Source organism: Tauraco erythrolophus, chromosome 13 (assembly GCF_009769465.1).
Source record: "Tauraco erythrolophus isolate bTauEry1 chromosome 13, bTauEry1.pri, whole genome shotgun sequence".
NCBI lineage: Eukaryota > Metazoa > Chordata > Aves > Musophagiformes > Musophagidae > Tauraco > Tauraco erythrolophus.
The window spans coordinates 21,109,283-21,131,107 of NC_141477.1; the positions used below are offsets into that span (position 1 = coordinate 21,109,283).

Here is a 21,825-nt window from a genome sequence, read left to right on the forward strand (position 1 = left end):
CAAAGCCTAAAGACGCACCACGATGCAAAACACAGACTGCCTTATGCGAGTTCAAAGAGCTACTCTACAGCCTCATGGAAGAAAAGTCCACTGAGGGATATCGAAGACAAAAGACACCAGTTTTGGCTCAGGAAGTCCTTCTTGGAAGCAGAAAGTATTCTGGGAAAGTATTGCTGTTTGTTGGCCCCATTCTGATAGTGTTTCCTAGGAATCTGCTGCAAGTTTTGGCGGAGGCAGGATGCTAAGCTTGCTGAGCTTTGATCTGACCAACAGGAGCCGTTCTTACATCACACCTTCCTTCTAAAAAGGTCTTATCGTGTGTTTCTTCAAAATTTTCCCTTTTCACACTCCTGTTCCTTGAGGCAATCCAGAGACTGCAATGTGAATAGCAGAGAGAGAAAACTCTCCAAACACTATTAATCCCAGACATGGTATCCTTTTCTTCTCTTCAAGAAGTCAGCAGGCATCTAATCTCACAGCATGAATGTTGCTGCCCTAGAGGATTTTCCCCAAACAAGTATTTTATAATAAAAGTTACAATAAATAGTGAGTAATCCAGCCAAAGGCCTCCTCACCAGCGCATGTACAGTAGAAAGGTATTTTTATTCTTTGACTGCTCAAGATTTCAAGCTTGTTTGGAATGGGAGGGACAAGAACATTTTAATACTACTTAATATTCCACTGCTGCTCCGCAGAAAATCAATAAAAATGTTATACTTAATAGATCTTTTTATACCAGATCATAGTGCTTAATAACACTGATTTAAGCTTTCTCAGACTCCAATAAAGTGTATATTAATGCGCTAGTTTTACATTTAGATCGACAACAGCTCACAGTAGTTCCGTAACTAGCCAAAAATGATGAATTATGAGTCAGCAGAACCTAGAAATGGAGAGCACTCAGTATCCTGGTTTGCATATGAGCTTACTGACCTGGACAAGAGCAAGGAACGACCTAATAAACTCGCTAACAGTGAAATATCATGCATTGAGCTGAATAATAATCTCTTGAAAATCAGCTCCCCTCCCCAATTCTTCAGTATAAAAAACTAAGGAAGGAAGGATGGATTTTGGTCTCTTATTACCTACCACAAAGCTTTAAAATTTCTGAGAAGTTTTTTAACACCCAGGTAAAATTCTCCTTGCAGAAGGTAGCCGCCAACAACATTTTACTAGTTTCATAATTAGCAAACCTGAGTATGCGTATGTGTGGATTAATGTTTTGGCCTCCATTCAAAGAATACCAAGAGAGCAGCCAAAAAAGAATTAGGACACAGAAATTCCACTGAAACGTTCACTTTGAAAGTGCTCCCATCAGCCGAACCTGCAGGTGAAACGTTGCAACACAAGTTGTTGCCCAACTTACCAGCACTGCCTGCACATGCCTAACTCATGCACCAGACCTAAAGTACAGGCATGGCTTGTTCAGTGGCTTTTCATAAAGACAACTTTTTTTTCCCTCTTCACAAAACACACTTCATCTTCCAGCATCAGGAAGAATTAGGAATGTTAGAAAATCTGGGGTTTGCATCTGTATTTTTTTAAATGGTTTAAAACCAGAATTAATTCAGGAATCTCTCAAATAATTTCCAGGGTTTTTGAACATAGATGTTCAGTAAGCTTTAAGGGCACGTAGGTGCTCCAGACAGCTTTCCTAACGTGTCTTTTGACACAATTGTCCTTTATAGATGAGACTGTTTCATTTCATGCACTCACTGCACTCAGTCAACCCACTGCACATTCTTGCGGTGTCATTCACTTCCAGCTCTGCCACCTCTGCTACTGCGAGTATTTGTGAGGAACAATTTACCTTTCTGTGAACCAGCATTCTCCAGGAGTGGTAGTAATGTAGTCTAATTTTTATGATTTTTTTTAAATCTCTCTGACTTGATCGGTCCTCTCAATGTCAAGAGGACCAAGAATAATTCTTCCAAGCACAGAGGGATTTCATCACCATAAACTGAGAGTATGATCGTGTTTTCCCAAGACAGGAATTGGAAACAGTTTCCTGATTATTGCCAGGGTGCTACAGACGCAAGCGAGATGGGAGGAAGAAAAAAAGGCAGCATGCTGAGGCTTGTTCTTGGTCATTTGCCATGGATTCCCCACCCTCTCTCTTCCAGCAAAGAACCAAAACTGGCTGCTCAGTGCCAAGGGCCACAGTAACATCTACCATGGGGGAGATGGCATCAAAGGACGCTGGAATTCTCTCCTCTGCAACAAGTCTTTCAGGGAACACGTGCTCTAGATAAGAGTTCATTCCTGAAGCTTTACAAGGATGCAGTCACTCCCTTCGGTATATAATTTGAAATAAATTTGGCAAGACAGTAATTTTCCTTTTGATGGTACTGCATTTAACTAAACAGCAAGCTCATGCTCACATAATGTATTGTAACTGGTTTGCCTTGAAGGGTGCTCTGAAAATGCAGAGCATTTTACTCATAATAATATCTTTATACTAACACCTCTGTAAGACGGTAAGATCTCAAATAACCTCAGTGCATGTCTGGAAGCACAGCAGAGCACTTCAGCACGACTGTATCCCTTCCCAGCACTTCCTGCAGCACATGGCACGACTTCACTCGTGTGCATATCTTCTCCAGGTCAATCCTTGACTGCTTTGGAAAACGTTCTAACCAGGTATTGGGGTCAGACTTTAACTCTCTCAACAAGATTTTCTAATTAAACCATTTTCAACAAGGGCACTCACTCTCCAGTTCACATCCACTATGATGTTTAGGTAAATTCTGCAACAGGACGGAGGACAAGAAAAACAAAGAAGTAAAGGACTGGCTTTGGACTCTGCAAATTCTAGTACACAAAAGCGCGCACTGATGCAGGGAATACCCCTGAAAGATTCCCTGGCCTCCTGATCAAGTATTTCTGTCTTCATTTTATTTCCTCTATCCCTTGTCAAGACAGCTTTCTGCAGCTGAAAGCCAACTGGGAGAAGCAGGATATGCTTAGGATTCAGAGGCTTCACTGCTCACAAGAGCCTGGCTGACCTGAAGAGCTCTCTGTTTCCAAGTTAGTCAGAAAGATTTACTGCCTAAAAACGTCTGCACACTGATATGCCCGAACTGCAGGGCTTCCAGCAATGGAAAATGAATCACCCACTCTAAACATACAGGAATTAAAGGATCAGGCAAATTCACTAAACCTAGAAAACTGAAACTAGTTCTCAGAATCTTTTTGCAGAAGAAAAAACCTCCTAAGACAACGTAATGCCGGGTGCCAGGCAACCTGCAGGCTTCTCTGCTACAGAGAGCATTTGCATGGTCTAAAATCAATGGCCAAGGACAAAGTGTTCCTGTCAGAAATAGGGACATTTGGTTATTACTACAACCACCCAGCAAAAAAGGGATTAACATTCTAAAAGCCAAAGAAATCCTGCTCCTTCATTTGATTTAGGCTTCTCAAGAAAGTCTTCAACAAACCACGCAATCTCTTTCAGGGATCCCACGTCCTTGCAGAAGAAAGCCTCTGAAGAGGGCATGGAGGTTTCATGCACGCAGCACAGGGAACCGGGCACACAGGAATGAGGAATTTTCACTGTCAAGTCACTAGAAGCAAGGGAGGCAGAGGCTGTAACATCCTCCAGGCTGGAGCTGCCTCTGCAGGACAAACGCAGCCCTGGACATAGCAGGTGAGGGGGAAGGAAGGATGTTCTTTTGTAAAGAGATTCATCGCTTCCAGATGGGTTAGTCAGCAAAGAGTTTTTTCTGGGGAAGAAGAGAAAACTTCCTGCATAGCTAGCAATGATTCAGAAACCCTCCCAGGCATTTTGACAAACCCAGCCATTACCATCCTCATCTTGGACAGCTCCTATTTCAGCAAATTGGTAACACTCGTCAGCATCTGCTTGTCTCCCACCCACTATTTCTGATGTCTTCAAAGTCCTTTGTTTAATATATTCAGGGCGTTTTCATTACATTCTGGGTTTATCCTAAAGCTGAATCCATTCAGATGCAGCTGAAAATGTGTTTCCCCACAAGAATTTGCCTGCTATGGCAGAAATGTAGCAAAAAAAAAAAAGACAGCAAGCACGTTTAAACCACCTCTCCCTCTTGCAGTTGGAATATATTCCTCCAGGATGCCTTTGAACCCTCAGTTTGTTTGAATTCAAGCCCAATAAGGCACCACTGGCCTCAGCAAGAACTCATGCTGAAGCAATTTGGTAACACTATCCTCTTGCTAGGGAATAGTGTTTGTTGCATGGGAATGTCATAATGTTGCTTCTCCGTTTGTTTGTGTTAAAATAAGTTGCAACTCTCAAAGCCACCTCTGGAAAATTACTAACAGGCAGAATATGATCAGCAGCAACACAGCAATAAAAAGCCAGTTCTGTGTTGTTACAAGAATTCAGGTTGTTAAAGACACACATGCATGCTCGTTACGGGGAAGAGATGGAGTTTTCTCTCCTCTCCACTCTACGCACCCAAGAACGATAAGCCATCCAAAAAGCGTCCCCTCTACAAGCAACTCTGCCCCAAAAGGAGTAGTTCTGTTGCTTTAAAAGTCTAAGCATTTAAGTGAGACAAAGCTGTGGAGACTAGGAATATCTTTTTATAGACCCAGGGAAGTGACTGGAAAAAAACAGACAAGCCTTCAAGCACACAAACTCTCCTTTGGGTCTCTTCCCTACAAGCCAGAGCTCTGTTCTGAAAGTATCTCAGATACAGCACATAAAGTACAATAGATGTCATGTGGAAGTGAACGTTCCTACACTTCCCCACAGACAGAACCCTCAGTGTTATCAGAAATAGTGTGCTATTTCTCTCCACAATAGCTGGGTGGGAAATGAATATAGTATCTTAGCTCTGGTGTCTGGTTTATGTTGACTTCTGATGGCTGAAAGATCTTACAGCTTCTAAATAAAAGCCACTTTTAGAAAAGATATTCTATTCAAACTTCTTCTCTGCCTCTAGTTCCCAATTTGCACCCATCAGAGAGGATGTCCGGCTTCTCTTTCCATTCCAAGGTGTGTGCATGAGGATGATGAAGAGTAGGTATTTATATCTTCTTAGTGGTAGTCACTATTTTTCAAAGCTGTCTCCTTGAGACACTCATTAAAACAGTGGCTCCTAAAGTGGTGGAGCAAAGGAGAACAAGTTACACTACTATAAAAAAACCCCACAAACTTTTTTTAAGTTGAAGTGTGGTCTTCCATGGTATGAATTAACCAGGGTAAGCAGAAATGACCAAGTTCAATGAAAGTTTGGAAATCCTTTTTTTTTTTTTTTCCAAGTGTAAAAGTAACAGCAATTGTACCCTCTACATCTAGCAGTTGTGGTTAGATAAAGTATTTGGCATGAAACTCTCTCCTGCAAGATGATCTGAGGGCTGGAACACCTCTGCTATGGAGACAGGCTGAGAGAGTTGGGGCTGTTCAGCCTGGAGAAGAGAAGGCTCCGGGGTGATCTTATAGCAGCCTTCCAGTACTTAAAGGGGGCCTACAGGAAAGCTGGAGAGGGACTTTTTACAAAGGTGTGTAGTGATAGGACAAGGGGAAATGTCTTTAAACTGAAAGAGGGGAGATTTTGATTAGATACAAGGAAGAAATTTTTCACTCAAAGGGTGGTGAGGCACTGGAACAGGTTGCCCAGAGAAGTTGTAGATGCCCCATCCCTGGAAGTGTTCAAGGCCAGGGTGGATGAGGCTTTGGGCAACCTGGTGTAGTGGAGGGTGTCCCTGCCCAAGGCAGAGGGGTTGGAACTAGATGATCTTTGAGGTCCCTTCCAACCCAAAGCATTCTGTGATTCTATGATTACAAGCCTGGTAAGGACTCACAATAAGCCAGCCTCTACCCGGAGTCTCAGGCTGGTCAGGATGGTCCTTTCTGCCAACCCAGCAATTCTGCCTTTGGCCCAGAGTGGAGCAAAGTTTAACCATCTGCCCTGTTTGCCAAAGGCTCTCAAGATGTACGCTGGCAGATGCTGGCGAAAGCACAGTAACACAACTGGTTTAAAAGCTCACACACGCAGGCCATCTGTGACCATCTACCAGCTACTCACCTACTGCACACTGCAGCCATTCCAATGTTTACATCAAAATTCAGACCATCATGGCAACCCATGCTCCAAAACGAGAATTTTTCATTGCTTTAGTCGCAAATGTTATCACAAACAATTTCTGACTGTGATATATGTTATTAAGCGAACATGCATTTTACCTCAGAAGTATTCAATTTATCTCAAATTTATTGCATGTGATAAAAATAATCTGAACTTCAAAAAACAGACTAGAACTTCACCAGAAAAAATGTTAATAAGCATATTATGCATAATTGTGGAACATCTACTAAAGGGAAGAATGAAAATGGAGAAGTGAAAATAAGGGTTAACTACTAGGTATCTTCATGTATAGCAGAGAAGTAGTAAAGTTTAAATATTACCTACAAAACATACACATACTTAGCAAGTCTGTTCGTAGACATATTTAAGTATGTTTTAAATACCCATGATCCCTCATCCTTTTTAGCACTTCGCAGAAATAAACTCCACTCTATCTAAAACTTTAATGGCAGCTTGTTCTAAATTTGAAGAGTCATTTCACCCCTGCTAACAGACCAGAGAAAGTATTCTGTGAAAACCTACTTTTGCTTCCAACTGCTTCACGCTATACTTCAGTATCTCCAAGATCATTCCTTTCTCCAGCACATTTAGCATCCCTTTTTCTCTTCCTTCCCTCTAACTTGGATACTAAAATGCAATATATGTAAAATGTCTCAAAGCTCTATTGAAGTAGACAAGTATCTTCATTTTACAGATGGGTGGTTTTGCCCAAACTGGCAATTCAGGCACAGGATTTTTAAAAGAATCTGGAAGTTCCAATTCTGACGCAACATTTAAATTCAGCTATAGTGATATATGGTTTATAGTTCTCATTAGAAAAGAAATATTCTTTTAATAAAGGATCTGGTGAATATAAGGCAGGGTAACTCCGCTTAATAGGAAGTCAAAACGGAAGGAGGGGGGTGAGGAAAGCTGAAAACTTACATTACAGGATGCAACAACTGAAATATGCACACCCCCCTCAGGCCCTGAGCCAGAGTAGCTGCCAAACCTTAGCGTAAGAAACTCCACCCTCTTCTGCAGGACTAGTTTGGAAATTCCTGACAATTACAGGGACTAGTAACTCAGATGAAGCTGGCAGGAATAAAAGAAATAATTGACAAATTGCTCGTATATTTTGGTCGCTGAACGTCACTAACTCAGGCTGACATTTACAGTCCCTTCTAAACGGCGCCCTGAGCAGTGAGCAGCGTGCTTGGCTGTCTTTCGGAAAGTTACCAAACAGCTCGGGGATTTGAGAAGTTCCCACAATTTAATACTAATGAGGCAACAAATGCTTTGTAATCCTAAGTATTTCATTAAAAAGTGATTTGGGAAACCTGCAAAAATTACTCGTTACTCCTTCTGTTTCCTCTTATTCCCTCTCATCTCTAGGAAAAAGCAGAGTTAATTCCTGCTCCCTCACTGAGACGCTTCCATATTTATCTACAACAGGAAGGGTGGCACTTCCTGCGCACCCTGGGACTCGAGCAAAGGTTGGATGCAAATGACCACAAGCCCTCATGCAATCGAGACCAGGGCATTTCCCTCCACATCAGCATGTGTGTTTTTTCAGCTATCATGCAAGCTAGCCCAGGGTTACTTACCTATGTTACTATTTTACCTAGGCAGAAATACTTTGCAATAGCTCCGAACCCAATGGAGAGGGACAAAGGTAGGAGACATTCTCGCAGAAACAAGGTGAGAAGAGAAACAGGGTTGGGTAAACCACGAGGGGCCTGGAAAGCAAAGAGGAACTACCTGAATTTGATGTGGTGGAGAAAGGAAAGCGAGGTGGAGCACTGGGGGGAAAGGCTAATAAGGTACGATGGCAGGTAACCCTGCAACAACATCCTGAATGAGCAGAACGGATCCAGGAGGGGATGGATTGAAGGATGGATGGAGGGCTTCCATGAAGCTGAGGAGATTAAAAAAAGGGTACTGCAAGGGGCAAAAATAAAGGACATCAGGGAAAGAAACAAAGGAAGGTTCAGAGGAAGGACTATGGAGGCAAATATACAGCTTAGAGAAGAGCAGGCTAAAATTAAGAAGGCAGCTGCATCTGTACCTGGGAGAGGAGGAAGGCAGGCATGATAAGATAGGAGGATGTTCACTTTGTATTTGGTCATTCCTCCTCTCTTGGCACAATGGGATCCTGAAGGGAGAGAAGAGTAGAAGGAGACCAGGGAGGGTTTGAAGAATGTCTCTGAAGACAGCAAGATGCAGGTGGATGTAGGCACTGTGCTCAACTGAGGGTGATGGTGAGCAGCAGTAGGCAGGAAGATGGCAGAACTGAAGGAGGAGAAAACAAATCTGCAGTGGAGGAAGTGTGCTTGGTCATGAGACTTCCTCCAGAGGCTCTCTGTGGAGGAAGAGTAGGAGTAAAGGAAGCAGAGGCTGGGAGTGGGAAATGGAGCCTTTGAGACGGAAAGGAGTAGGCAGGAGGAAAGAGGACGGACACTATGACGCAGAAGGGCAGCGAGGTGAGAGCCGTGTGTGAGTGGCAGGGACAAGGCCACCAAAGAAACTGCTGTGAAAGCTGCCTGGCTAAGCAGCTCAACTGCATTACCCGCTCTTGGGAGGAAAGGGAGAGAAAACGACCGAGGTCATGCCCAGCTTACTAGGAATGCTGGGCACACACAGTGATCTGCACTGTGCACCACGATAACCTGGTGTAAGTGGAACACCTGGCAAGGGGACAAGCTGCGTTTGTTTGATGTTAGTTAAAGGTCCATCCAGCTCTGAATTTCTGCCAAGTTCAGAAGGTTGCCAGGGCTGGGATTTCAGTTCCAGCCCGCGTTTGTCAATTGAAACAAAAAGAAAATGGAACATGGCCGCTTAGACGAAAGCACTTCCAAGGAAATAGAGATTTGTGGCTTATCTGTGCACAGTTCAGTGGTTTAGCTAACCAACACAAAGCTAAGCCGATAGAAACGGCTTTCAAGCAAGCAGATTTCCTTATAATTTGCTCAAGACAAACTCATTCCCACAGTCACTTCTACTGGAACCCAAGATACCCTAATTTCTCTCTCCCAGCATCCTTACCTCCTCCTCCAGTTTCACCACCTTGGCCTGAGCATTGTTCAAGGCCTGGTCTCGGATCTCGATGTGTCTGCGTTGGTCCTCGTTAGTGGAGCGTGCAGCAGCCAGTTCTATTTCCAGTTTCTCTTTTTCCCGCTGTGTTTCCTTGTCTATCAAAACAAAGTGAGAGTTATCAATGGACAGCACTCATCTCTACTCAGCTTTCAGGAGTCCTTCGCTCCAGAGGTGAAGGAGAGACTGTACTGGAACTTCTCACAAGACAGAATGCAAATCTAGTGCTAAGAGGGAAAAAAAAAGTACATGGTTTTCAAGGAAGAGAAGGACTTGTAACCCTGACAAACAAGCATGGTACCTTCAAGTAACAATGTGCCACAGCGCTGGCGAGAAGGAACAGAAGGTGCATCACTCAGTACAGTTAGGTAATTTGCTCTGAATATGCAGATGGTTAGTGAAACTTGGCACCTCTTTACCTCTGAGCTTTCAATGGTGGAAAACAAACTGGGTGATTTTAATATTCCAGGCTGGGGAGAGGAGATGAGAGACTTCTGTGCCTGAAAAACTTGTGCTCCTCTTTTTCACACTGACCCCACAAACAGGAAGGCTGTTCTGCCTGGGGCAGCTGTCCTCCCTTTCAAAGTAACACCCAGATGTCCCACTTTGCTGGCAGTACCATCAGAGGAGTCAGAAAACAAGTGAGCGATGAGAACTGCTCAGTCTTCTTCTAATGCCCTTAAAAACGACCTCCAGGGCCAGAACTGAGGCACACACATCTGTTCTGTCACTGCTCACAGTAGACCTGCAGTTCAAGAAAGCCTTCTGCCCGGCACCGTGAGTTCATGTCTGATGCTTTAAAGTCACCTCAAGCACAGCAGAAAGCTCTCCAGAAAGAGCTGGACCTAGTGGGAGCAGCTATGCTGTGTGTTTCAGGAAAAGGGCAACTGCCTTCATAAAAAAATAAATAGGATAAAATAATTGGGGACTGAAGAAATTATTACACAGGGGTGTAAAGCGAAGCTACAGCACAGAGCTGATGTCCTCTGTGTATGTTGTCATTCCCAGCTCAAGTCAACCAGCTACAATGATAACATTAATGCACTTGCTGGATACATAACCACAGAATACTCCCCAGAGTGATCTACACCCAGCACTGATGACACCAGAGAAACTGCATTCCGGAAACCAATATCCCACGACAAAGGAATGAGGACAAGGAGTGGAAGGCCTGAAAAACAGGAACTAGATCCTGGGTGTTAGGACAGACTGCATATGGAGTACACAGGCCCGTTTGTGCAAGCATGTGCATAACTACATTTACAGGACCACAATTATTCCCTTTCTTCTGCCAGCAGAGAGCCAGGAGCAAAGCTTTAGCAACATGGAGTAGCTAAAGATTCCCTTCTGCTAGGGAATCAACGCAGCCCACACACAGGTTGCAAAACAAACCTGTCCACCAACAGCACCCAGAACTCTGCAGAGCAAAACCCTGACTGCAACTCTGAGCTAGCCTGTGACATAGACACAAGGACAAAGGCTAAGGTGACCACTTGCCTATTCTTCTCCTCATCTCTCCCATCCCAGGATGTCTCCTCCACCCAGGAAATGAGTTGCTCACAGTCTCAGCATGCTAAATCGTATTGCAGAAAACGGGCAGAGATGAGACAGGGTGGCATTACGCCAGCAGGTCTCAATCAGTGCCAGCAGTCTGTTTGTTAATCCGTAAGTGCGTGCAGTGAGGCTTTTGGAGGTTTTGTTCCAAACTTTTCCCCAAATGAGTACTGCTTCACTTGACAAGTGCCCACGGCACTCCCAGAAACACTGGGACTGATAAAATGCAGCACTATGGTTTCCATGCTCATCCAAAAGGAGAAATGGAATGTAAGGCCTCAGAGCTCTGGCCTTCCCTTCTCTTCGGGTGAACCTGTGAACCTCAAAGTCCACCCAACCAGTCTGAGTGCGAGCGTAAACTCACAGACTTTCCACTACCACCAGGAGTTCTGAATCCATGTCGTGACAGCCATCTGCTTGCAACGTAAGCCACAAGGAATAAGCTCAAGACAACACAAGAGAGGGATACCAGCATTTGTCAGAGGAGAAGCAGCGTGTGTTACACCACAGAAAAACTCTATTTTGCAATTTTGTTGCATTACCTTTTTATATAACAATTGGAGAAAAGTGAGCATTGTCAGAAGGGTGGAGTACACCACGGGATGAGAGAAAAGTTGGCTCGTCGCCGTCGGCCTCAAGACATTTCAGTACAAAGGAAAAGCAGCATTTCACATCCATCATTTTGGTTTGCCTTGTGATAAATCCACTGCTGCGGACAGAATTCATGACCCTTATCCAGCCCAGCATACTGCAGGCAGTGTTCATCCCCTTTTTTTTTTTTGCTGAACTGGATAGGGCAGTGGCAAATTAAAGAGGAAAGAGATAGGAGACCTACCAGGTTCCAGTCTCACTGGCCTAACTCAGGCCAGGACTCTTGTCAGTCTGGAAAGGTTTAATTCCAAAGCTCTCAGAGAACAAAATAGGTGGACAAATTATCCCGTACATTATGGGGTAAACACTAATTTTACAGTTTAACAGCAAACTACATTTGCTTCAAAATCTCTAATAAATGCCATCGGATGGACTTTACATACTGACAGAACAGGAATTCTTGAATCTCTCCTCCTTTCTCCACTGCCAGTTTTGAACTGTCACTGCCCCGATTTCTGTCAGTAGAAAACCACCAGATCCAAACTACGCCAACCTGCTGCATTGTTCTCCTTCCCAGGATGACTGGGAAGGAGATGACTGATTCCTACTGACCCACAATGATTGTGTAACTCACTTTGTGCAAAAAGTTGAGAGATGGTTTTCCGATTGTCTTCAGACCCCTCGAATTCCTTCTCCGCAAGCTGCTTGTTGGCTGTCTCCATACGTTCTGCAAAATTTTTCAACAAAAGGAACACAAAACAATGAAAGCATAATTAAATAATTTCAAGCATTAAGTCACATCTGCTCAGGACGTTTCTAATGCAAGCTAGGGGAACAGATCTCCTAATTCTACACAGCCAAAAGTAAAAAGGCTATCAGAAACTGGCACTCACTTTTGAAATGTTTCTAATTATGCCCTCAATGAGACAAAACAGGGTAAATAAAGTTCCAAAGAAATTACTTTAAACAATGATAACACATAGAAATTTATTTTTTCAATTTTTACAGATGTTAAGACACTTTATTTTTTCCACCCAAATAAATCTCACCATGCAATTAAAAAGTTCCCTTATAATTCTCCACTAAATCTTAATAGTTAGAAGACTAACTCGTTGCCAATTACCTGACTTTAGGGAAAAGTGTAAAACCTTTTAAGGACAGCTTAACAGTTCTGCTGCTGCAGGCCATTAGAAATTTATATCAGTCTCTGAAAATAAGAATGAAATGTTTATGCTGTGTTTCATTACGAATAAGATTATTTAATGCAGGCCTTTGTGTGCTGTCCTTCTCGATAGCACTGGGAACTGTATGGCCTTTCTTCCTGAACGTAAAACAATTCCTGGGAACACAGTTTTAGTAAGCGACTGGGAGCAGTGAGAGCAGATGACATGCAGGACAATCAGAAGGCTTTCGTTAAAAAATTAAACTTACAGTTTAAAAGACTGACTGCGCACCTTTAAACGTCTCAAATTGCAGATTTTTTTTTGCCTTTCAAACTAATGCTTAAACTTTGACCCATGTTAAGGTCAAATACCATTCAACATCACCCTCCACTGCCAGCCGTCGTACTGCCTCAGCCTCTTAGCAAGAGCCAGACACTAATGACATCTCACTCTGGAAAAGGAAGGGAGATCCAAAAAACCAGATGCCTACATTGATAAGGAATGACAAGACCTTCAGGAAGAACAGACGGTCTGCAGTTTGTATGTCAGTGCAAAAGGGTCACTGGACAGGAAATAAAGTGAACATGCCTGGTGTGGGATTAGGCAGTCAGCAAAATGTCTTTCCATTTGTATAAACTGAACAAATTGTACAAATTGTGTCTAGGATATAAAACAAGAGAGAATTCCAGGCTTGCATCTGGTTTACGGTATTTGACTTATCACATGTTTCTTCTCAATGAGAAACAGGCTGGAAAGGAGAGCCTACAGCACTCTCCTAAACCTGTCCTTTCCATACTCCCAGCAAGCACTTAACATCTCAGACTACTGAATATACCTGAGAATCCCGTCATGTTCTAGTTGTGTCAACAGACACAGTGAATTCTGCAGCAAAACACTGTTCTGACAAGTAAGTACAACAATAAAAAAAAACCCAGACACTGAAGAACAGAAGTTTTACTTCATTCACCTCTTAGATCCCTGTTGAAATCATGAAGCCTACGAATTTCTCCTTCCAGCTTGTTTCTCATGGCCTTTTCCAGGGCATCCCGCTTAGAGGATGATTTCTCCAGGTTTTTGTAAGCCTCTGAAACTTGCTGAATTTCTGTTTCCAGCTGCAGTGGAAGTGAAAACAAGCACTTACTATTTTATCACTAACAATTCTTTTCATCAGTTTCAGAAAGGAGTTTCACTTTCATCTGTTTCTCTTCATCAGTTTCACTTTCTCTGAACTTTTCTTTCTTGAAAGAAATCTACACCTATACATTAAGTACAACGACAGTGTCTCAGGTTTGTGACGGACCCTTCTGCATAAAGAATATCAATGGCTGAAACAAAGATCTGGACTCTCCTTCCAGACCCTAACTCTGTTTCCCCAGTACGATCAGAGCACAGATAGAGCAAACTGAAGAAGTGCAAACGTCATCTATTTTTTTTTCTAAGACTGAGGCAGTTTGGCACTATTGTCAGTTTGGGCAAAAAGTATTCATATAAATAGCTAATGTGATACCAAGTTGAGTAAGTAAAATAAAACAAGAAAGGCAGACAAAAATATGGTAAAAAAATGCTAGTGGCAGATCTTGCATTACTGATTCACTCTGCAGATCCATAACTGTTACGGTCCAAAATTCACCATAAAACCTCCTGATGTCCTATGTCTACACTTCTCAACTTAGTTGTGCTTTTAAATATTTAATTTACTAAATGAGGGGAGGGAAACATTTGCAGTAAAATGTATTTTATCCTTCCTTCTAGCCTTCAGTGTAAAGCTTCTCTGATCACCCAGAGCAGGAGATTCACTTGTAATTCTCCTTACCAGGCATGGTTTTGCTTCGCTATGGAAGCATGGATCCACAGAATACCAAACCCCATCAGCACTGTCTACAGCAAGTGATCAACACAGGGGTGGAGGGAAGCACATTTTTATCCTTCTTTCATTATCAGGAAACTGTCAAACATTTCTCTAAAGCATTTCCTGGCCAGGAACCTTCCAAAAAAAACACACCGAAACGAATGTATGTCCCTGGAAAGAGGTAACGTAGGGAATAATGAGTGTGGAAAGCCACACAGGTCACCTGAACTCAAATGAGTGTTTTAAGCAGCCACACATGTTTATGGCCCTGGAGACTACTCAGTGCAAAGAGCACAGCAAGGCCTACAAAGTCCGAACCTGCAAGTAGCATCAGCCTTTCCACAGCTGCAAGGCAAAAGCACAGCTGACCTGCTGCTCAGCGTTGGACGACTGGTCATCAAGAAGTTATTTCTAGGAAGCTGCAAGGAAAATACCTCTACACATGCATGTTAATGATGGGTCTCACTGGGATTTTTTTTTTTTTAAATGTGTTAGCATTCCTTACTCTACTTGTTTCATAAAGCCAAACGTGGCAAATAGCTCGATACAAACCAAGACACTAAGTTTTCACGGAAGTTGCGTGGTATTGAGGGAATGACAAAAGAAGTGTTAGTTTCAGTCCTGCAGTCCAAATGTCTTTAATGCAGCCATAGCAGCAGTACTTGTCTTGCACACCATCCTGCCAACCAGTTTTGTAGCAATGTCTCCTGTTGTCTCCTTGAGCGACTACGGTCTCATGTCATTCCAAACAGGCCCTTCCTGCAGTCTCTAAAGTCTTTTAGACTGGTGGGAAAATGGAGCCTGCTGCTATCCTGGTCAGAACACCACTAGCTTTAATTTAACCAAGCAAGCCAAGCAGTCAGCCTCTTCAAGACAGCTGATGAGGATGCTCTTTCGAGCAGGGTCAACTGCTGTCAGAATAAAACTGAAGGCTTTGATTGTATCTTCTGAAGAAGTTAAGCTGCTGCCTAAAGGGACAGGATACAGACTAATCGATCTGCGTATAAAAGACTTTAAAGCAGATAATCAATCCCTTAAACAAGGAACGTAATAGTTGCAGATTAGATGATTCAATTACGGATGACATTAGACACAGGAGAGTGTCTGATATCCAAAAAACACCCACCTTCTGCAGCCGGGCTACTTTCTCGTAACACCCATCCAGCTCCTGTCGCAGAGACCGGTTCTCTTCTGACAGGATTTCCACCATCTGCTGGGCCCTGGAAACTATGGCAAAAGGATCTACTTGCATCTGCTGATATGGGGAAGGTATCTGCTGAGCCCGAGACATTACTGAATAGGAATCGCCTTGCTGCTGCTGCGGGCCTAGGAAGGGCTGGCATAGTCGGTACAAATCTCCCTGATGGACTTGGTTTGACAAGAACGGCTGCTGGGTCCGTGGCAGAACGCCAGGATCTCCCTGGCTTGGAGTCAGAGGTTGTTGATGCTGGGAAGGGGACAGCCTGGATGGTGGTGGAGACTGAAGCAAAGTCAAAGATCCCAGGGATGTCAAGGAAGAGGTCGGGCTGTGGTGGTGAGGTGGTCTCTGTTGTAACTGCAGCTGCACATCTGGGTTCTGCCTGGAAAACAGAGAGCAGAAGCTCTGTCAAAGTCATGCAGAAGATGGTGCACAAACCCAGTGACAAGGCGCGGGATGACCTGTGTAGCACAGGTCTTCCCACACAAAAGACTCGTACGTGAGGCTTTCCGCATTTTTATAAGTTTGTTTTAAAAAATGCTTCAAAATAAAATCATTATCAGAAAATATATTCTAAGTGCATTCTAAGGTCTTTCCTCTGGAGTCTATTTTGCACAGAAACGCTAAGAGAAAATCCATCAACAGCAACCTCTGATGAAAATTATTTTTATAACTTTTCTCCACACTTCATGGATAAAATGGCTAAACTGAGGACTGTTAGGAATGGGCTCTTTTCTTCTGTCCTGATATGTGCCATTTCTTATGGAGAAAACTGAATTTTCTTCTACAATTCAGGATATGGAGTTAAACCAACCTAAGAGTCAGAAGTAGCCTTTTGATTCAGAGCCACCCTCAGTCCTACGCAGTAGGTATGTTTACTGCTCCTAACAATAACCTCTATAGGATATCAAAGACAGACCTATCAATCTGTAACATGCTTGACTCCATCACAGAACTAACTCCAAGCCACACCAGCTCACATTTCCCAGCCACTGGAGATCCCCAGCTCAACTTATGCTGTAGTAACCAAGGAAGAAACCTCTCTTAGAAGAGTGTGTGGATTTATCGTGCTTGGACGACCTCAGAAGGCATGTTTTGCTTCCTCCTCCGAAGACATTCAACCTTTTAACTTCTCTGGATGTTCTTTATTCTAACAGTTGAAGTCACTCCCTCTCCATGCTGCAGCCAGCCTCTTCTTAAGCACAGACCTCAGCCCGGTGCAGACCTAGTCTGGCAGTTCAATGTGTTCTGAAACACTCCTGTTCTGATAAAATTTCCCACCCTTTGGGACGCAGTTCAACCCTGCAGCTGGAAAAGCACATACTGTTGTTCCACCTGGCCATAGCTGCTACAGAATACCCCCAGCTCTACATCCACAGGAAGGACCCTATGCACTTGCTCTGCTGAGCGCAGTAGAGGCACTGGATGTAGAAGACAGCCTGTAGCATAGCTCTCCCACCACACCAGGAGCATTAGCGGCATATCAACTGACAACAGCAAGCATGAAGCTGAACTGGGAACTAAAGGGTTACGCAACGGGCTTCTCAGGCGATGTGCAAACACTCAGCATCATCCTTCCTGTTCTCTGCAGAAAGAACGCATCAACTCTTCATACCCGTCCAAAGAGGAAACAGCTGCATTACTCACATCTGGCTGGCAGCGCGTGCAGGAGTTCGTACGTTCCCAGCCCAGCGCAGGGTTCACTATTTCAATATCGCGCATCTTACGTCTCGTTTTCCCTGCTTTCTAGCAGAGAAGGTGCACAGAAACCTCCAAGCTGACGCTCAAATTCCTTAACAGGGAAACAAATCTAACTTTTGTCACTTAGGCAAAACCAAATAATTACTGCTCTAGTTACTGTTTCTCTCTTTCTCGCATTCCGGTGACTGTGGTCCCTGCCAGCAATATCATTTCAGGAGCTGTATCTCCCCAGAAATGATGATATGCAGCGTGAGGATCTCAGGGGTCATGCAGAAGAGAGATGTGCCGTTAATTTCCTCAGAAATGTTCAGTTTAGTAGCAGCAATTTAGTTCTTCCCCTCCTGGGAGGTCAGCTCTACTTATAGTTGCATTTATTTCATTACCTTTATTTGCCAGTTCTTATAATGAAGAATGAGGCAAAATTGTCACATGCCACGTTCAAGGTCATCTGGTTTGTCTCAGGTGGTTTCCAGCTCCTTTTTCAGCTCACCCAGTTACGTGCAGAGTTAAAACTTTGCATCTTCAGAAACCACTCATCTCTCTGAGCTTACTCTTTACCTGATGTCACGCACCTCTGTTCTGCTGTTAGAATCGATAACTTTGCTGTGACGTTTAATCTATGATGACCTACAGAGGGTAGATCAAGAGATACGTTGCCAGTCTGCCTCATGGAGGCAAAAAAAACACCCTTCCAATTTTGAACCTACAAAACACTCTTTCAGTCTGCAAACAACCTGAAGCAGCTACTCAGAGACTGACTCCCCTCATCTGTTAGTATTATAAGCCTAATGAGGACTGTTTAGATGCCAGTGTTAACAATTTGAGCTATTTGACTAAAAGCATCTCGTTATTCTGCCATCAGAGACGCATGGAACTTCTGTTTCTGCAAGACCTGGGCACTAATGAAAGGAACACAAAGATGGCCAAAGAAAAACAACAGCAGCAGCTAAATTCTGAAGGGACAGTCTTTGGACTGACATGCCTAGTTAATGACATTTTTTCAAAACCTATTGTAAAGAACAACTCTAGGAAATCATGTCTGAGTATTTCTAAAAAAGATACATTTCTGAGATTTCCAGCATCTTGGCACTTACATTCGAAGCCTCTCACACCTTGAAATTATACCAGTCGTGTGGGTTCAAGCTACAACATGAGAGCTGGGAGCCTCCAGTTCTGCTGCATTACCAAAAGCAATAGAGCTTTCAAAACGTCACAAATGTGTTTAAATTCCCAGCAAAATGAGATAATGCAACTGGGGTCATACATTCAGTCTTTAAAAAAAATCCTAGGAACCTCACAGTGACAACTAACCTTTTTAAGATCTTGTATGCAAACTTTTATGCACATGTTCAAAAACCTCGTTAGGATCCCCACTACTTCGAATTTTGTCTTGTAAAATACTTATATATATTTTGTGGGTTCAAAATACCTGGCTCTGAGAACCCTCAGATTAGCATGAGAATTGCAGAATTTATTTCTCTGGTAAACCAATTTTGGACTAGGAGGTTCAGAAAGGCAAATGAACACAACTGGACTTTCCAAGATTTTTAAGCCAGACTGCGAAATTTTAAGGTACAAGTCACTACTAGGGTCACCTAACAGAATTGCTGATAGAATGGTAGTAGAAAGTTCCCTCTGAGAGAGAATCAGCCCTCGGGTAACCCTACAGTAGTAATTAAAACTATATCCAAACTAACCACTTTGTGCAAAAATGCAGAAAGACTCTCAAAATACGTGGAAAAGAAAATTACACAATCTCCTTCCATTTGCCTCGTGTCAAAAGACTTGAAAACCCCGAACGCAGGAAAAAGCTCAGGGCAATAATTCCCACAAGAGTTTCAGTTTGAAAGCATAACTTTGGGGGCCACTTCATTTCGAAGACTGTATCACGCAAGAATCTCTGCTTCCCTTCCAGTCCCTGGCACGCATCGGAGAAACAAACCACGTGGGCCAAGTGCAAACCTGGATTTATGGCTCTGCAACTACAAGGGTCACACTAGCTTTTAAGTCATGAAGACAGAGAGATGGCACGAGGGCAGCTCCGCAAGCAAACCCAGCCGTCGGGAGTGCTGAGGCTGCCAGGATGCAAACATCAAGTCACGCAGAAGATCTGAGGGTAGAGCAACAAAGTGGGGAGGGCAGAAGAATGAAGAGATCAGGAAAGGTCTCCAGCTCGTTAAAATTTTTTCTGCCTTCCCAGCTTCTCTTGCCTGTTTCATGTTCAAGAAGCTACAGTTCCCCGCTCTTCCACAGCCCTCCTGCACAAACTGGGAAACGCTGGCTGCAGGAGGGAGCAGGCTCCACTCCATTAGACAGCTGAAATCAAACCGATGCATTTGTGCTCTGCTTCCTAGTCACACCTGATTATCCCCCACTTTGATGCTGCTCAGGGGAACGCAGTGCACAAAAGTGATTTACTAATTATGGGACAAATTCTCCAGACCTCCTTCTCAAAAAAATTTCTGTGAAGTCAATGGGATTAATCACCGCAGCAGGAGCCCAGTCATCTGGGCTCCGGACAGAGGATGGCGCTTGAATGGGAGAGACGGCAAGCTGCCTCTGCACCCAAAACCATCCGCTCCAGCCCCTTCTCCCTCTCTCTCCCTGTTCTGCCACAGGAGACCTTGCAACCCCACAGGACACTGAGCCCAAGGCACCCATCTCCTCCTCTGAGACCTGAAGGTTTGTCTCCATCACCAGTGCGAAAGCGCAGATGAGATATTGGGGAGAGAATAGGATATTGGAGCTTCACATGCAGCCAGACCTCTTCTGAACTTTAAAATTTCCAAATAACAGCATGGATGCCTCCGGCATGCCCAGTATTTACATTAAACCAACATCATTACGAACATATACGTGTTCCCAAACTCACACCGCCCAAGAGCAGGTGAGGCAAACTGTGTGCAGACTGGTTTAAACTTACCACACAGCCCATTCCTTTCCCAGACTGGGGAGGGTGAAGCATGAGAATGCTGTGAATTCCCCAATGTTGATCTTGCTCAACGAGTTTTATTTAACCGCATCGTTAGGTCACCCTCAAATTCCCCCGAACAATGAGGGGAAAAACCCGCAGAAAAGGGTGTGGCTTCAGGAGCAGAAAGAAGGGCCTTTGTTTCCTTGGTGCACAATTCAAAAAATACACATATTTACCAATCCAAATTAATCCCGACAAACACAGAGCTGCAGCGCAGGAAAACTGGAGTCTCTGAAAAGACTTCGTCCCTCCAGCGAGGCTGCAGGGACACTCAGCAGTGCCCGGTGCGAGGCCAACGCACTCCCAAAAGTTGTACATCTTTCAAATCCTCACACCATTACCCAGCTGCACCTCCAGTAACACAGAAGGTTTCTTGTCTAAATGACAGTTTCTCTTAAAGTGTGTGGGAGAGGGAGGGGAATAGAGGACTCGCTCCCTTCCTTTGCTACGCTGCTCTGTAATTTATGGATTAGTCCTGCAATTGTTCTACTGCTTCAGCATTTGCTTGCAAAGGAAACCTCTCCTCTGTGCAGCTATTTAGGTTAAAAAGTAACCTCATTAGATTCCCAATGCTTTGAAGACAAATTTCAGTTGCTTCCCCTACTGGAAACCTTGCCAGCTGAACCTTTCTCCTCCTCCCCCCTTCCCCCCCCATGTTCTTTCAAAGCAGCCAGGATCCATCCAATACAGACAAAAATCACCCTGTCTAGAGGAGCTGACTGTTGGCGTGATTTCAAATACCTCTCCCTCAAACAGCAAGCAGGCTATGTCTCAGATTCTCTATATACAATATTATGAGTATTTCTGACACAGCATAACCATCAAGGATCTGTTTCCCTTTCCTGTGTGCACGGAGATTTGAGGCCTTTGAATTTTCAAAAACATTTGCAACGAGTTTCTACGATCATTACCCCCCCCTAAACCCTTTACTTCCCCTTTTCCTGGCCTCTTTATTATTTATTTAGCCAGATCAAAGGGCCTTTTCATCAGGCTTGTATGCCGCTGAAGTCATTTCAGATCACAAACAATGGTGGACAAACTCTGAAAATAGCTCCCCATAGGACTAGGATGGTTCTGAGCAGATTCAAATTCCCCAAAGCTCACACTCTGTTCCCAAATACAGACCGGTTTCTTCTTCACGCTCCCCTCGAAACACGACACAATTATGTGCAAACACAAACACAGAGACCTCAGCTTTTACCTAGGTAGCAACGCCCTCCCGTTGCTCCTTTGTATTACTATTTTAGCTTCAAAATGAGGCCAAAACATTATACCAAATCCCACCTGGTCTTGGACAGAGATGAGATGGTAAGGAAACAGGTAAAGTAAAGCCGTATTTTTAGCCCACCTGAATAAAACTTCACCTTTACCCACATGGACATCAGTGTTTGGCTCAAGCCAAATCTAGCTCCTTATCTAGAGGAAACCAGAACAGGCTGAGATTTCAAAAGATGCCAGGAAAATTAGCAAAAGCTAAACAAGCACGTCTGGGATGAGGCACAAAGCACGCTCCATTTTCCAATCCTACACTTTGGTCCACCGCAAATAAAATCTGAAAAACTCTAAAGGAAGGTCAGGTGATTTTTGTTACCTGCACCTTTATTGCTTTCGTTCACTTTCTCCTTTCCTACGTAGTATTTACATGCAGT

General features: G+C 43.7%; 1 protein-coding gene across 1 annotated transcript in view; it reads right to left on the bottom strand.

The window, feature by feature from the left end:
• Positions 1-21,825, bottom strand: part of AMOT (angiomotin) — a 33,626-nt gene that overhangs the window by 8,854 nt on the left and 2,947 nt on the right. Inside the window, exons 3-6 of the mRNA XM_009992724.2 lie at positions 15,430-15,883; positions 13,422-13,566; positions 11,926-12,018; positions 9,099-9,244 (exon numbers count right to left, since the gene is read on the bottom strand). Coding sequence (XP_009991026.2) covers positions 9,099-9,244; positions 11,926-12,018; positions 13,422-13,566; positions 15,430-15,883 — 838 coding nt within the window. The remainder of the gene's footprint in view (positions 1-9,098; positions 9,245-11,925; positions 12,019-13,421; positions 13,567-15,429; positions 15,884-21,825) is intronic.